Source organism: Chanodichthys erythropterus, chromosome 1, assembly GCF_024489055.1.
Source record: "Chanodichthys erythropterus isolate Z2021 chromosome 1, ASM2448905v1, whole genome shotgun sequence".
In the NCBI taxonomy this organism is placed as follows: Eukaryota; Metazoa; Chordata; class Actinopteri; order Cypriniformes; family Xenocyprididae; genus Chanodichthys; species Chanodichthys erythropterus.
In genome coordinates this window covers 27,661,212-27,678,958 of record NC_090221.1, presented here as the reverse complement: position 1 = coordinate 27,678,958, position 17,747 = coordinate 27,661,212, and the positions used below count along the sequence as shown (strand labels likewise).

The 17,747-nt window shown below is 37.5% G+C and overlaps 1 protein-coding gene across 1 annotated transcript; it reads left to right on the top strand.

Annotated features, from left to right (window-relative positions):
• The first annotated feature begins 13,404 nt into the window (after positions 1-13,404).
• Positions 13,405-17,100, top strand: nexmifb (neurite extension and migration factor b). Its single transcript, XM_067382751.1, has one exon. It carries the CDS (start codon positions 13,405-13,407, stop codon positions 17,098-17,100), a length of 3,696 nt encoding a protein of 1,231 aa, XP_067238852.1.
• The last annotated feature ends 647 nt before the right edge of the window (positions 17,101-17,747 follow it).

The following is a 17,747-nucleotide window of genomic DNA, read 5'->3' as shown; positions in this document are numbered from 1 at the left end:
GGGTTAACAACTGTAGTATGGATGTTAAATTGAGCCTAAAATAGTAGATTGTTGCATGCAGTTGCTGTGGTGATGGAAGCTCTGGTTCTTTACTTCTTTATCTTGGTTTGCAGATTTTCAGTTCAAACAATTATTTAAAAAAGAGAAAATATTACTCCTTGAACTGTTTCAGATATTTGCATATAACAGAAATTATCGTATGTTTACAATTTAAAGGAATTATTTACTCAACCTCATGCCGTTCAAACTTCATGTCATTCAAACGTCATTGTTTTTCTTTATGTAGGTAGGAGTGATAAAATAAAGCACCACATGAGCAGGACAGACTCCCATTGATGGACAGGAAACAGGCTCATATCATCTTGCAGGCTTTGGGCTCAACAGAAACCAGCGAACTGGATCAGAAGGGTAAGAAAATCCACCTTGGTATTTCACTGTAAGCTCTGTAAAATAGCTTTTTTTTCCTTCTTTATAATTTAAGGAAAATTTGATATTTGATTGAAGTAAGAAAAGTTTGGTTAGGTCCATATTGCAACCAACTTGGGCTGGGCAATATAGCTAATACATTATCACTATATATATATATATATATATATATATATATATATATATATATATATATATATATATATATATATATATATATATATATATATATATATATATATATATATATATATATATATATATATATATATATATATATTTTTTTTTTTTTTTTTTTTTTTTTTCATATCATACAATAACAATATTTATCATGATATTAATGGGGAAGGACATTTGTTGGACCTTGAGAATTAAAGTAAACACAACTTGTTTATAATTAAACTCCACAGAGTAGCTACCTTTTAATTTGGGGCCACGTGAAATAAATTTTATTTTTTGCCTAAATTCTCTATTTTATTTTTTCTGGATTCTGAGTTTTATGATGTAATAATAAAAAAAAAAAATTATCATCAAAAATGGTGTCTAATGAAAGGAATTAATAAAACTAACAATTAACAATTTAATCAAGCTTTTAAAATGTAATCAAATGGAAATATAACAGTTAATTTACAACAAAATATTGCATTTTTATGTTTTGTCAAATAAGATGCTGCACAACAGTATAAAATACGGATGAAAAAATATCTTGGTTGCATATTCTTTAAAAATAATAATATTATTGTCATTACTTTAGGAATTACATTTTAGTATACAATAGTAATATACTTCTGTCATAATTTCTTCAAGTTAAACTGAACTTTTACAATATTTTGTCAGGTTGTTGTGAAGATTTTTCAGTTGCAGTTTCAATATTTGATGGCAGAATTTCTTAAAGGGTTAGGTCACCCAAAAATGAAAATTCTGTCATTAATTACTCACCCTCATGTTGTTCCACACCCGTAAGACCTTTGTTCATCTTCGGAACACAAATTAATATATTTTTGATCAAATCCGATGACTCAGTTTGGCCTCCATTGCCAGCAAGTTAATTAACACTTTCAGATGCTCTGAAAGCTACTGAAGACATATTTAAAACAGTTCATGTGACTGTTCAACCTTAATGTTATGAAGCGATGAGAATACTTTTTGTGCGCCAAAAAAACAAACAAAATAATGGCAAAATAATGACTTTATTCAACAATATCCAGAGATGGGCGATTTCAAAACACTGCTTCATGAAGCTTTGAAGCTGTATGAATCTTTTATTTTGAATCAGTGGTTCGAAGCATGTATCAAACTGCCAAAGTCACGCCCCCCTGTGGTGAACCATTGAAATTTCTAAACACTTATGACATAATGAAGCCTTGTTTACTGAAATCACTTGACTTTGGCAGTTTGATGCACGCTCCAAACCACTAATTCGAAACAAAAGATATTGTTGAAAATAGTCGTTATTTTGTTTTTATGTCACACAAAAATTATTCTCATCGCTTCATACCATTAAGGTTGAACCACTGTTACGTCACATGTACTGTTTGGGTGAACCAACTCTTTAAATGAAACAGTGAAAAGCTTGTAAAATGACTCAAAGCAGCTCTGGTGATTAAGTCTTCATATAGTGAGACGGCAGGCTGTTAGATTATCATCATTATCGTCATAAATTTTATTGCAGTCTCAATGTCATTGTTTTTCACCCAGCCCTACAACCAACCACATTTTGTTTTGTTTTTCTTGACATGACTATTAAACACAACAAAATCAATCAAAAATTACAGCTAATCAGAAGAGCGTGGTGGATTCTCTCTGCATGCATACGGCACTCGCAACGAAACGGATAAGCACATAATCAAATATTACACCATAAATACTAAACTATTTCAACATTATTAAAAATACATGATGAGTGACTGAAACAATCTTCATAGAAAAATACTTGTTTGTTCAACGTTCTTGTTTCCTGTAATTTATTTTCAACATCTGAGGTGAACTAGCCATGGTCTCTTACAGTATGGCTGAAAAGGTCATGTAAAATTATATTCATCAAAGTCACATTAGACACTTTTACCACTAAATAAAGCACATACTTTGTTTGTTGTTATTCCAGCCGCAATGTCGCAGAAATAGAAACCATTACTAAAATAGTATCGCCGCCTCAGATTTTTAGGACAAAAACAAAGACAAAGATTTTTAGGACACAACTCAGCGTTTTTAAACAAAACTTTTCAATACCTCTCAAAGATTTGATGTCACTAACCTAATAAACTTGGCAAATCTAATAATTATTTTATCATCAGAAGTGCTTGCTGCATCAACATGGTGCCTTGTAAACACGACTTTCTTTCCAGGTAGACTGATAAAAAAAACACTTGGGTTCCTTACTGATTATATTAGAGGATACCAGATTGATTTTTTAATTTTTGTGTACTATTTGCCTCGGACAAACAGAATGTGGGTGTATCGTGGGTGTGACATCTGAGCCTGAGACTATAAGGTTTGGCTGGTTAGTGACAAGGCTGGTTAAGGATAACAGAAAGGGATGTGACGTAACAATCCACAAACTGTTGTTTACATGGAGAAAATTCCACACACTAGAATTACACACTAGAAGTAGTCCCACCTAAAAATGCTGAGACTTTACATCTCCAAATATATTATTTTTTGTACTCAAGAACTGCTGTAAGTGGTATACAATTCTGCTTTTGAAGTACAATGGCACTACACACACGTTGTTTGATAATAAAAAAAAAAATGATATTCAGTGGTCTGTCACAGATGCTGTTCATATTCTATGAATTTCAACTCTGTTAAGTGTGCTGCATTTATCTGCAATCTTGGATCAGTGACTTGCTCATTCAGTAGTTCTCAGAGCAAGTTTCTTGTGTGTGCTGTGACTCAGGACCTGTCAGCGGCAGTGCAAGCTGTAGTTTATCATAACCACACTCCTCTCAGTTCCAGCTCAGGGAATTGGGGCCCAGAGCTAAACCGGCCACACTGTCACAATATCAAAGATAAGTACTGAAAGAAGGCCCACTCTCGGGGACTGAAAAACAGTTTTGTTCAGCTGTCGTTTAGATGGAAGTCCAATTAATCATCCAACGTTTCTTTTACTCTCATTACCAACATCTGATGCAAATAAATTGATATTTTGCTTCCATTCAGATTTACCAGAGACCATTAAGCATTGGACTTACGTCTGTAAGCTGATGGATTTTCCTATGAGGCTGTTTTCCACACCTCAGGTATTTAAATCTCTTTGTGAGGCATTGAGATAAGAGAGTGGAATGGACACTAGTAAGATACCGAAAATCTGTTTTCAGTGCATGATGTAATAGTACAAGTAATTGAAATAAAACCAGTATGGCATCTGCATCTGCTGAGTTTGAGTCGCTTGAGTTTGAGTGCAACATGCAACAACCATCTTCACAAATTTGCAATGAGAAGCGCTTATCAACAAAAAGAGAAGCGGTTTTCAGCAAAGTAAAAGTTTGATGGTTTAACATTTGAAAATGATGAAATTAAAACAGCCATAAATATTAGTATTGTAATTAGGGCCCGAGAACTGATGGTGTGAGGACCCTATTGTAATTGCTCTGTCAATTAATCTTCTCCAAAATGAATCACATTTTTGAGGGCTTAAACAAGCTCGAAAACTCATGAAACTTTGCACATGCATCAGAAGCGGTGAAAATTTACATCTGATATGGGTTTCAGAATTAGGTGTGGCAAAATGGCTTGATAGCGGCACCTACAAATTTCAATTAAGTGCCCTTCGTGCCATGTTTCATGTACAGATATGAAATTCAGTAGACACATGTAACAGCCCAGTACCTACAAAAAAGCCCCTGGGTGCAAAAACTGAAAACCCAACAGGTAGTGAGATATTTTGAATATTCTCTGCAAAATTTTTGCAGTTTTTGCCATTTTCAGACATTGTACTTTAACAAACTCCTCCTAGAGCTTTAATTAGATCAACATCATATTTGGTCAGTCTAATCTTAAGGCCTTTGCAACGTTAAATTGCGAAGATCTTGAGTTTTCACTGAAGCGCGTGTCCGTGGCGGCCTGACAATGTTCGATGTTTCGCCATGAAACAGGAAGTTGTTGTAACTTAGGCATACAATGTCTGATCTGCCTCAAACTTCACGTTTTATTTGAATCATGTCCTGAAGACGTCTACAAGCCAGTATTCAGCTACAGTCATAGCGCCGCCTGCGGGCAGCAGGAAATGTCATGTTTTACACTGTGATTGAGATTTAACCAGAACAACATCATATTTGGTCGGTCTAACCTTAAGGCCTTAGCGATGTTAAATTGCAAAGATCTTGAGTTTTCGTTGAACGGCGTGTCTGTGGCACCCTGACAAAGTCTGATGTTTTGCCATGAAACAGGAAGCTGTTGTAAGTCAGGCATACAATGATAAGTCCTGGCCTGAAGACATCTACATGCAAATATTCAGTTAGTCATAGCGCCACCTGTTGGCAACAGGAAATGGCATGCTTTACACTGTAAATCACTCCCTGACACACATTTAAATATGCCATGAAGTACTAAACAAGCTAGAAACACGTTAAATCATTCAACACTTGGCTAAGAGCTAATGTGTGCGATTAACGCCAAGAAACTGGAAGTTGTTGTAACTCAGCATACAATGCCAATCTGCCCCAAACTTCACATGTTTGAGAAGAGTCCTGCCCTGAACACATCTACATGACAATATTCAGTTAAAGTAATAGCAACAGGAAGTGACGTGTTTAACACTGTGATGCACTACTAGCAACATACTAAAATATGCAATTGAGTACTAAACATGCTACAAACATACTAACACATGCTAGCAACACTTACAGTAGCTGAGTGTTAAAGCATGTTATTATCATCATGAAATAGGAAGTTGTTGTAACTCAAGCATACAATGTCCAATCTGCCTCAAACTTCTCATGTTTGATAAATGCCCGGGCCTGAAGACATCTACACACCAAAATTTAGTCATAGTCATAGCGTCACCAGCTAGTAGCAGGAAGTGTGACAAATACAAATGACTGACATACTCCTATATTTACAGGTGCTGGTCATATAATTAGAATATCATCAAAAAGTTGATTTATTTCACTAAGAACAGGGATACCATGATCCTTAAACCAGGTACTGGTAGCTTTGGCACTGTGTGCAGGTGCCAAGTCCTGTTGGAAAATTAAATCTGCATCTCCATAAAGTTGGTCAGCAGCAGGAAGCATAAAGTGCTCTAAAACTTCCTGGTATACGGCTGCGTTGACTTTGGACCTCAGAAAACACAGTGGACCAACACCAGCAGATGACATGGCACCCCAAACCATCACTGACTGTGGAAACTTTACACTGGACCTCAAGCGACGTGGATTGTGTGCCTCTCCTCTCTTCCTCCAGACTCTGGGATCCTGATTTGCAAAATTTACTTTCATCAGAGAACATAACTTTGGACCACTCAGCAGCAGTCCAGTCCTTTTTGTCTTTAGCCCAGGTGAGATGCTTCTGACGCTGTCTGTTGTTCAAGAGTGGCTTGACACAAGGAATGCGACAGCTGAAACCCATGTCTTGCATACGTCTGTGCGTAGTGGTTCTTGAAGCACTGACTCCAGCTGCAGTCCACTCTTTGTGAATCTCCCCACATTTTTGAATGGGGTTTGTTTCACAATCCTCTCCAGTGTGCGGTTATCCCTGTTGCTTGTACACTTTTTTCTACCACATATTTTCCTTCCCTTCGCCTCTCTAATAATGTGCTTGGACACAGGGCACTGTGAACAGCCAGCCTCTTTTGCAGTGACCTTTTGTGTCTTGCCCTCCTTGTGCAAGGTGTCAATGGCAGACTTTTGGACAGCTGTCAAGTCAGCAGTCTTCCTCATGATTGTGTAGCCTACAGAACTAGACTGAGAGACCATTTAAAGGCCTTTGCAGGTGTTTTGAATCAATTAGCTGATTAGAGTGTGGCACCAGGTGTCTTCAATATTGAACCTTTTCACAATATTCTAATTTTCTGAGATACTGAATTTGTGATTTTCCTTAGTTGTCAGTTATAATAATCAAAATTAAAAGAAATAAACATTTGAAATATATCAGTCTGTGTGTAATGAATGAATATAATATACAAGTTTCACTTTTTGAATGGAATTAGTGAAATAAATCAACTTTTTGATGATATTCTAATTATATGACCAGCACCTGTATATACTTAAATGCATATTGCCCACCTAAAGCCACCAGGTGGTGGTGGTATAGGTGCGAGGGCCCTTTCATCACTGCTTGCAGCTTTAATTTTACAGTTGTAATGTAAAATAAAATTATTATTTTACTTAAATACTTTTTTTGTTTGTTTGTTTGTTTACAGTGAAAGATTACAACTGTAATGTCAGTGGTTTGTGAGCCTGGACAAAGCAGTTGCCATAAACTGTGATTGATTAGTTGACAGAAAACAATGTACAGTTTACTGTGAAGATATCTTTTTTACTTGCAAACAAAAATCTTGAATATCTTTGTCAAATCCAGCACTTAGTTCTTCCTCAAAAGTGCTCGTTGTAGCAGAGAGTAAATATGATTTTGTCCCAGTGGGCTGATTAAAACATGTGCAGTCTGACTCCTGAATATTGTGTAAAGCAGAGGATGAGATCAGAGCTTGCAATTTTGAGGAAGCCTTTTCCATTTTTTGTGCAGCATACATAGTTAAGGACCTTGACTGTCAGAGTCATTGACATCTTCACTGACAATACCTTTTTTGTTCCATAGCCTCAAAAGATGTCCAAGATCTGTGGCTTTCATATTTGAAAAGAAAAACTGGCTTATAATCACATTCATGATCCAATTTCACCATCTGTGTTCCTCTTACAGTAATGTAGTTATTGATGGATGTGTGTGTAGCTCAAGGCTACATGAAGATAAGATAGCATTATTTTTCCCTCTTCTCTAGTGCATGTTAAGCCTAGTGGTGGAAATGGACACCGTTTTTGTGTCTCTGAGCATGTGACGATTTCTTCATTTTAAAATAAGGAGTAACGATATGGTTTAATAAATGTAGTGGAGTAAAAAGTATGATCTTATGCTTTGGAATGTAGTGAAGTAAAAGTAAAAGTTGCTCAAAATAAAAATACTCAAGTAAAGTTCAGATACTTGAAAAATGAAAATTATGGTTTAGGCTTTTCATGATCCAATCCGATTCTGGGAGTCATGATCCAATTGCAAAACAATTCTTGAGCTACATTTTTTGCCTTACAAATTCATTTGTTTACTGACTTTAAATCTTAAATGTATTTGTACATTTTACTTAATTCCTTATGTAATAAGTACTTTTTAAAATAATTAAAAATTAAATCAAAACAATTGCATGTTAAGAATCAACTGACTAAATAGCTTCAAAACATACCAATAAATAGTAAATGATAAAGAGAAACAAAGAAACATATTAAAGAGTGCTTTATGTGTCTGAACTTTTTCCACTCAGGAGCAATGAGTGATTTTTCTCTTTTTTCAGCTTTACAGCTGTTTGATTACTGATGACATCATAGACCACGGGAGATCTAATAGGCTGCATTCACACTAATGCACAGATCTATTTTGACATATCAGATGTATGTCCTGTCTGTTTAATAACTTACTGTGTTTATATTAATTTCTTGTCATAAAGCATCGTGAGATGCAAGTGCATTTAACACAGTCACACACAGCCACGAACGCTCTTCACAAAGCACATGTGAGCATTTGAAAGCTGCCAACGGTTAGTAAGTAAGTTTCATGCATTGAATATAATTCTACTGCATTCCAAATAGAATAAATAATGCCTTCGGAAGGTAAAACACTGAAATAACTGGAAGGCGAGACTACACTTTGTAAACGTAACATCAAGCAAAGCGCACGTTTCTCACAGTGCATATCCTGTGCAATGAAGCCTGCTATTTGTTTCAACCTTTTTGAACTGGAAGATTATTTTATGGAAGGTTTAAGGGTTGTTGTGTGTGCATCGTGCATCTGTGGTTAAAAACTAAACTAAGAATCCATTTTGAAATTTTCATAATCGATTCAGAATCATTGAAGAGAGAATCGTGATGCATCAAAGATTCATTTTTTTTTCTCTCACCCTAGTCCTAATGCTGCAACAAGGCAGAGGATGTTCATCGAGTCTGGCAGAGTTTAATTGTACGAGAACACTGACACTTGCCAAAAGATAGGCTAAGCCCATATGCTCTCCTGTACTTCCCCATGGATTTATGTGATCCAGTCAGTTGTCTGATACTGAGAGAACACATTATCCTTGAAGAGTCTAACATCATTTCACTCATCTGATTCACAGCGGTTAGAGATTCCAGATTTCTGGTTCATATGTGGAGGCTGATTATGAAGTCTATGATGTTCCATAGCAAATTGAAAATTAGTTCCGCCCGATGACAGAAGAAATTAATTAGCATTCAAGAACTCGTTATAATGCTCCAGAATGACAGCTTAGAGCAGTATAGATCTGTTGAACAGCTAAGGCTTCTGGACCAGCATGCAAGTCTAGACGCAGTCATAATTACAATCTTAGCAGAAAAATAGAATGCCTTGCAGAATGCAAATGCAAAATGTGTGGGGAAAGCTTTTTCTAGCTATTATTTCGGTGAATGAGAAACAGTTGCAGTGTTTGGGTAAACTACTATAGAGTCAGTGTTGCTATAGAGGTTGCTTCCCAATATACTGTATCAGTGTTTCCCAACCTTTCTCTTGCTATGGCACAGTTTGCATTAGTAAACAGTGGTGGAGAAAGTACACAAATCAAGAACTTGAGTAAAAGTTCAGATACGTATCATAAAATATTTCTCAAGTGAAAGTATTTAGTTCTCCTTTTCAATTTTACTTGAGTGAAAGTACAAAAGTACTTGATTTTTAATGTACTTAAGTAACTGATTGTACTGATTGATGAATGTTTATTTTGTAATTTTTTATAGGCCACTTATATAATTGAATTTTATATTATATATTTTATATAATCCATTTGCTCAAAATAATAAAAACAGACGAAACATATAGGGCTAAATACATAACATTTAAAAAAAAATTGCTGCAGCAGCAGGGAAGATGAACATGCATGTGTTATTTTAATTTGTGTTAGAGTTTTCTCGGGCCAAAAGTAAGCTGAAGGCTACCTGATATTTTATTCTTACAGCTTTAATTAAATATTACACTGGTTAGGATATATACAGAAAAGATCATTACTATATCACAGTGGTTAGAAAACTGCATGCGTTTCTGCTCTCTCTAGCGGCCAGTCGATGAATTGCAGTTTAAGTCACTTCCGTATTGGCTTCACAAGAAACTGGGGGAGGTTGCCGCTTGGGTTTGACAGGCAGTTTGAGGATCCAATGGTGTTACAAGGTTTAGTCACAAGTTCTTTTAAATCCATTTCATTGGTTAAATATTTGTAAAATCCACATACAGATGTAAAGGGTGACCAATAGCATTGACTTTTAAAAAACAATAAAAAAAAAAGATGAAATTGAGGTTTTTGCCTTACAGTGATGAGATATTCTTAACTCTATAGCATTTATTTTATTTATTTTTTGGCATTTGGTAATTTTCCATGGCACACTTGAGAAAATGTCATGGCACGCTAATGTGCTTCAGTGATTGGGAAACACTGCTAAATATAATGGTTGCGATACAAAAAAACTCAATAGGAAAGGCAACACAAACACAAAGACATGAGAAAAAAATAGTCATGTTTTAATTTAATAGATCTAAGTTTAAATGCTTCAATGTGTTGTCATATTAAGTTTGAAAACCCACATTTGAAGACACAAAGCCAAAATCAAGCTGCATTTCCACTCTCAGGCCCTTAAAGGCAAAGTTCACCCAAAAATAAGAAACATTTTGTTGTCCTTTACTCCCCCTCATGTTATTCCAAACCTGAATGAGATTCTTTCTTCTGCTGAACACAAAAGAAGATGTTGCACACAAAAGAAGATATTAGGAGCAAAAATACTATGGAAGTCAATGGCTACCATCAGCTGTCTGGTTACCAACATTCTTTAAGATATCTTCTTTTTACGTTCAACAAAAGAAAGAAACATACAGTTTTTGAACAACTTGAGGGTAAGTGATGACAAAATTTTAATTTTTGGGTGAACTATCCTTTTTAGCATATGTGTATAGTTGAATGTGTAGACTTTCAAAGTATACTTCATTTGATAGTGTGCGTGAACGCAGGCGGTTAACGCGTGCGCTCTAGAAAGTTTCATTTTTGTCTAGTGTCTGCGCTATTTTCTACAGATGTTATGACTGATAAAAATGTCTTTGTACTCTTTTAAACTAAAGTTTCTATTCATTTTCAACAAAATTATATGATCTCCCTTCTTACTATACTGCTATCCTTTCAGCTGGAGTAGCAGAGGGAGGTCTTAAATAGAATACAGCAGTTATTATGTCATTTATGACATATGTGGATGCAGTGCCAAATATGGATATCAGAAAGTTTGGAATAAGAAGAGGCACAGGGAATAGAAATATGTATTGACTGAGGAAATTTGAAACCAAATAAATACATGATTATGATAATATATGATTTGTCATATACAGTATGATCATAATGTTCTTCAAGTGGTATCTGGTATTTTCATAAGAATAATATGTGTTTATTATGGCAATGGTTATTACATAGCATTTAACAACACATATAAATATAAATATATTTCTGCTTCATACGGGGATCAAAATCCACATTGATTTGTAATTGAAAGTTAAATTGTAACTTTGCTGATTTCCCCACATTTGTATTGTTACAATGTCGGTAGTATATGTAATATGTTTACTCGTTCTCCATGTTACCTGGACCAAGAAATTCACATAAAAACGTGTCATACTTTTGAAAGCTCCAGGCGTTTTGTGAAACTACTTCTGCAATTTTTTATGTATCCCCTCCAACAGTCGGATCGACAAAGGGTTATTAAAGGATTAGTCCACTTTTAAATAAACTTTTCCTAATAATTTTCTCACTCCCATGTCACCCAAGATGTTCATGTCTTTCTTTCGTCAGTCGAAAAGAAATTAAGGTTTTTGAGGAAAACATTCCAGGATTTCTCTCCATATAGTGGATTTCAACGGCTACCAACATGTTGAAGGTCCAAATTGCAGTTTCAGTGCAGCTTCAAAGGGCTTTAAACGATACCAGACGAGGAATAAGGGTCTTATCTAGTGAAACGATCGGTAAAAAATACAACTGTTTATGTTTTATAAACACAAAAGATCTCCTTGAACGTACTTCAAAACGCTTACGCTGGATGTTCTACACCTTTCCTATTCTACTTACGGAACGAACACAGCGCCAGTTTCATTTTTTTCCGTACGTAGAATAGAGAAGGCGTTGGACATTCAGCGTAAGCGTTTTGAAGAATGCGGAAACGGAAAGTACGTTCAAGGCAATATTTTGTGTTTATAAAGCATAAACGGTTGTATTTTTTCCGAAAATGACTGATCGTTTCGCTAGATAAGACCCTTATTCCTCGTCTGGTATCGTTTAAAGCCCTTTGAAGCTGTACTGAAACTGCAATTTGGACCTTCAACCTGTTGGTAGCCGTTGAAATCCACTATATGGAGTGTTTTCCTCAAAATCCTCAAAAATTTCTTTTTGACTGACAAAAGAAAGACATGAACATCTTGGATGACATGGGGGTGAGTAAATTATCAGGAAAAGTTTATTTAAAAGTGGACTAATCCTTTAACAGAACAGTTATTGTAAGGGTAGGTTTATCACTGAAAATTGTATCGTACTATGTCTAGTGTTGTCAAAAGTACCGACTTTGATACCAAGTTGGTACTGTTGAGAATATCTGTAAACACCTCTGATTGGCCATTGTGTTCACGTGCTTAACATATATGTCTGTGACAATAGTATTCAATAGTTCATTTACAATAGTGGTAGAAGTGACACGAGAAGAGATGCAATCTGATTGGTGCAGTTCAAAAATGAACGGGTTCATTGAAAAGAATCAGTTTGTTTACAAATTGGACATTGCTATTGCGTCTCGGAGCAGGTGATGATTTCAAGAAATTACATGTTTTTATGAAATGTAGAAAAACGTTCAATATTATGCTTTGGAATGTAGAAAAGTAAAAGTAAAAGCTTTCAGTACAGATTCTTGAAAAAAATGTACTTAAATACAGTAACAAAGTATTCTTACTTTGCAGAGTTTGTGCTGAAAACAGTGTAATTAGACTTTAACCCTGAAAAAAGTAACAAAAATAAGCACAAATGTCATGGCATGTCAAAATATCTCCAGGACCCAGAAAACACCTCAGACCCCAGAGGATTAAATGTGTTGATCGTTAAAGTGAGCTGGTAGCGTGATAAGAATATAAATATAATTCTTTGTAAGAATTATAAGAATATAAATATAATTCTTTGTAATTTATAGCTCAATATAGTTCAATGTGCTCAAAATCCTTTTTCTTAATCTTTTTCTGTCTTTTTAAACAATTATATCAATATCCATGATCCAATCAAATGCTGATGGTTAAAATTATACTTAATTACCACTGTTTTACTTATACGTCACATTACAATAGTTAAATGCATTGCAGTTGTCTTTAAAATATTACTATTTTAAATATAATGAATTATTGTAGTATTCATTAATATTATAAACAGTATTAATGTTGTGCTTGTTTTTTTTGTCTAGGATCACATAATCTGAGTAATCTAAAGCTGCATGTGGCTGCAAAGCTGTATGGTGTCGCAGATGCTGCCTTACACACATCCTCCACAGCTGCTGCAGAGAGCACAAAGAGAGGCAATTCGTACTGCAACAGTGTTAAATTGGCCTTAAAGAAGCACTACTTACCACTGCAACTGTCAACACAGACTCCTTTAGAGAACCACCCAACTGATGAGTCCTCAAACTACACAATATCCTTCTCACCCTGTGATGCCAAGGGCTTGAGTCCCCTGGGCCTTTCCAAGAAGACCGCAATCACACCCATTTCACCATGATAGAACCTGCAAGCATACCTGGGCTCACACAGGACTGTTTGATTCAGCAAAGTCGCACCTGTCCGGGCTGCTTTATTGAGACTAAGGATTTGTCCAGTGTAGAGGCCAGTATCAACCTCAAAATGGCTGACATGAACCGAGACTACACCACCTGCCCTATCTCTGATATTAACATGCAATGTATGAGCACAAGTGAGACAGTAAGTTATGGAGAAGAGCTCCTCTCAGATCAACTTTTGAGCTTTCCTGTCCCCAAAACCCAGCAGGTGGAGAAGAAGGACACAGAGAAGATAGACTTAGATGATTCCGCCTCCAGAAACCTGTATGAGGGCCTGCTATTAGACAAGTGCAATGGAGAGGATGGCTTGCTTACCAATCCAAATCAGGACTGGGGCTATTTTGAGTCCTTCATTAGCGAGAGTAAGATGGAATTGCTGGATCTCTGCTCCAAGAACGAGTTATCCGTAAATCTCTTCTCTGAGGAGGACGTGGGAAATTACATGTTTGATGATGATGATGATTCCACTCTAAGCAGCGACGTGTGCTCGCTAAAGATCCGCTATGAGTCCTTCCAGGACAACATGAGAGAGAAAACCAATGTTCTGCAAGAAGAAACCCAGTTCAACTTTTTCCCAAGTGTCTTGGTAAACTGCACAAAGAAAGAGACTAGTGTGGTAAAGCGAGTTGTGGATGATCTAGCACCTAAACCAGAGGAGCTTGAATTTCAAAATGACAGCAAAGGGGATGGAAATGACTGCTCCATAGAGCAGACACCTGATTACAGCCCAAAAATGAACTACTTCATTGATTCAAGCAACTCAGCTGATGACTCAGGGGAGTATAGTGATGACAGCTCCTCCACCATTTCCTCTATTGACACCTTCCAAGACAACAGGCCTAAAAACTTGTTCTCACGAAAGAACTCAAGCTGCTCAAACCATCTGAACTATGGATTACGGGACAAGAGAAAAGTTAGGTATAGTGATGACTACTTGTATTATGTTGAGTCCACCGATGGGGAAAGAAACATTGAAAAGCGAGAGAAACCACCGATTGGTCCAAAACAAGAAGAGGATCTTGACTGGTGCCCTAAAAAGAGACGAAAATACTCTCGCAAGGATCCACCTGTAATAATCAAATATATTATTGTCAACAGGTTTAAAGGAGAGAAATGCATGGCTGTAAAGCTGGGCAGAATCGATTCAGCTGACACAACAGTAAGCTTAAATGAGGATACAATCAACAAATATGGGAAGCTTGCACCTCTGAAAGATTTCTGGCAGGAGAAACAGAGAGAAAGAGAGGAACAGCTTAAGCTGGCAGCAGGAGATAAACACAATTCTCACCATCATGCCTTTAGTTCAAGTCCCTCCAAAAGGAAATTCAAGCTAGCAAACAGGCTTAGAATTCAGAGAATTCAAACTGTGGAGCAATCACCCAACACCCAGGGCCCCTTTGCCTGTGATCCCAGGCAGGAGGTTGCTTCTACAGATGAAACTGCCTCCATGGGAATGCCATTAACAATAGCCACCAGCTGTGCAAGCACATTAGACCCAAATGACATCATACACACTGCCGTCCGGAAGAGCAGATCACAAGAGAGGGAGGAAGGGAGAATAGGAAATAAGATATTCAGAATACAGAAATTTAGAAGTGAAGCCAGACTTAGGAGCAAGAAAATGAGAGACCTTGTGGAGAATAGCGAGAGCATGACAGACCTGACAGAAGTTTGCTCGCTGCAGAAAAATATGGACGCAGTAGGAGGTGCTGAAGATGAAAACGTCAGCCCAGCTGCACACAGTCCCCATTTGTGTGAGAGTCAAACAGCTAATGCCTCTGAAAAATTTGCTTTTGTGACTACCACCTGCTCCCCTAACAAAGAAACATCGTCTGAGAATGTGGCTGCAAGTGTTTCCGTTATCCCAGGAGGCTACCTGCAAACATTATTAGATGCCTCTGATTCTTCAGGTAGCACTGGTATCCCATTTTTCCCTCAGCAGACCCAGCATTCACTGGGTCTCTCTTTGGAAAAGCAGCAATTCTCCTCAATTCAGCTAGCACAAAGTTGTGTCCTTTCTCCACCATCAGAATCAGAGCTCCAACAGTCACCCCAGAATTGTCCAACTCTTACCCAGATGTGGCACCCTCAGCTTGGTCCCAACCAGCAGTTTGGTGCTGCAGATATTGCTGAATCTGCCATCCAACCCAACAGCTTCACTGGAGAGATGGCTATGCCCATGTCTGAGAGCCTGACCGTGTCAGGCTATAGCCAGTTGAGTCTGGAGAGCAACAGAATGCTTTATGAAAAGAATTACATGCCTGAGCAGCCATTGCCTCATGATGCTGAGTTTCAGGCATGTCAGGGGCAGCCACAGTTTCAAAGAGCCACACTGCACACCGACAATGGCCGGCTCATCAGTTTCGATTCAGTTGGCTCGCTGTCAGCTACTTCTAGCAATTACAGCTCTCTGAGTCTTAAGTCATGTGAGAAGGATGGCGAGGATGATGTGAATGAGAACTTTCTAGCCCACTGCAGTCCAAAACTGGTGATTCAGCAGAGTATCGAAGAAATCACACCCCTGAAGGAGTCCACAGACTTGCTGGATATCTCCAACTTCACTCCAGATAAATTCAGACACACATCATTGTCAGAACTCTCTCCTCCAGAGACACCTAATTTATCCCCTCAAGTAATAGGCCGTGAGATGAAGATAGCTGGGAAGGTCACTGACTTCCAGGATGGGGCCAAGATGTCATGCACCAAAGATGCGGACTGGAACTGCAAAATGATCGAGCAGCGAGATCTGGCTAGATATTCAGTAGATGGTCACGAGTATCAATTGCACATTTTTAATGGTGAAGACAACTTAAACCTGGGGACAAAGGAGAAAAATCTAGCTGACTTTGATGGTGATATGATGAGTGCAATTAAGGGGACCAAGGCAAAGAGGAAAAATAGCAACAAACAAACTGCAGGGCAGGGTACCAAAAAAAGCAAAGCCCCAAAAGCTCCTAAGGCAGAAAAGGGCAAAATTCCACGTCAGACTTCACGAGCATCTAAAAAGTTAAAGGCTTTACTGGATGAGAAGGGTGGTAAAGGCCAGGCTGAGGGTGCTGCCCATCTGCTGAAGGACAGTGGCTCTGAGGAATGGACAGGAATAGGTTGTTCAGAGAGCAAAAGTCAAGTCCAAGATGACCAGCGAGAGTTTGAAGAGCCATCCAACATCTTATCAAATATTGTCTCAGGGATGGCTGAAGTACAGAGATTCATGATGGCCTCTGTTGAGCCAATATGGGGCCCTGCATCAAATGTCTGCTTGCCCTCAGATTCCAACAGCCTCAAGTTAAAAACTCTCAAAATCCTAGCTGGAACTTCTTCTGAACCGAAGAAGAAAGGCAATTGTGGGGCTAATGGGGGCACAAAAGGCAGAAAAGGTGGGACAAAAAGTGGTAAAAACCAGGCAAAGTTCAATGCCTCCCTGCCTTTTTTCCCTCAGTTGGCTTTGGGCTGTAACATGTTTGACAAGCCTAGCCTTGGCGTTCCTGGTATAAATGGGCCAGCACACAAAAAGATGTACCGTCACAAAACCAGTGCAAAATTCCCTCGGATTGAAAATCTAAAGGGCACGCGACCAGAACGAGACCCAAATAAGGACATATCATTAATGGCATCTTTTGAGAAACTGAGGTAATATTTTATATCTAGCTGCTGATGCACGTTCCTCACTTTCCCACTTCCTCCTCATTTCTTGACTCAAGACCAGAGATGCATGGATTTACGTTATCCTTTAGTACCCCCTCCTTCTTTTTTGCCCCTGAAGAGGATATTGATATCTTGCATGAGAAACTTCTTGTACTCGCAAACTACCTATTGATTGATTGTGCAAGGCTTGATTGAGATTTTAAATGACCATGGCTGCTTTTTTCTTCTGCATTCTTGTTTTTGCTGTTTTTTTCCCTCGCAGTTGCTGATTAGTTTTTGTCTGAAGAAAAGGAAAAAACTTTGATAAGTGCAAATTCTCTTTTTGGACTTTTTTTTTGTTCAGTTCTCAGTGAATCTTGCTGCCCTTATGTAATTATATTTCTCTCTTCAAACATGTAGCTATTAAAATGTCTTTGTGTGAAACAAGCTCCCCTTTTGATTATGTATGCTGAAACGGATGCCCTCTCCTCCCTTTTTACCCTTTTACTGCCTGACTTTTTTAAGTGTGAAATGCTCAGCCCATTGTCTAAGATAACAACATCCTTGGTACATCCCTAAACATTAACAGCACACAATGGGACCATTTTGTATTGAAGACATATCAGATTAATGTTGTTCTAATTACTTTCTTACTGT

What these genes read in the sequence shown, in the direction of transcription:
- nexmifb (XM_067382751.1), top strand. Translation starts at nt 13,405, where the DNA reads ATGATAGAACCTGCAAGCATACCTGGGCTCACACAGGACTGTTTGATT.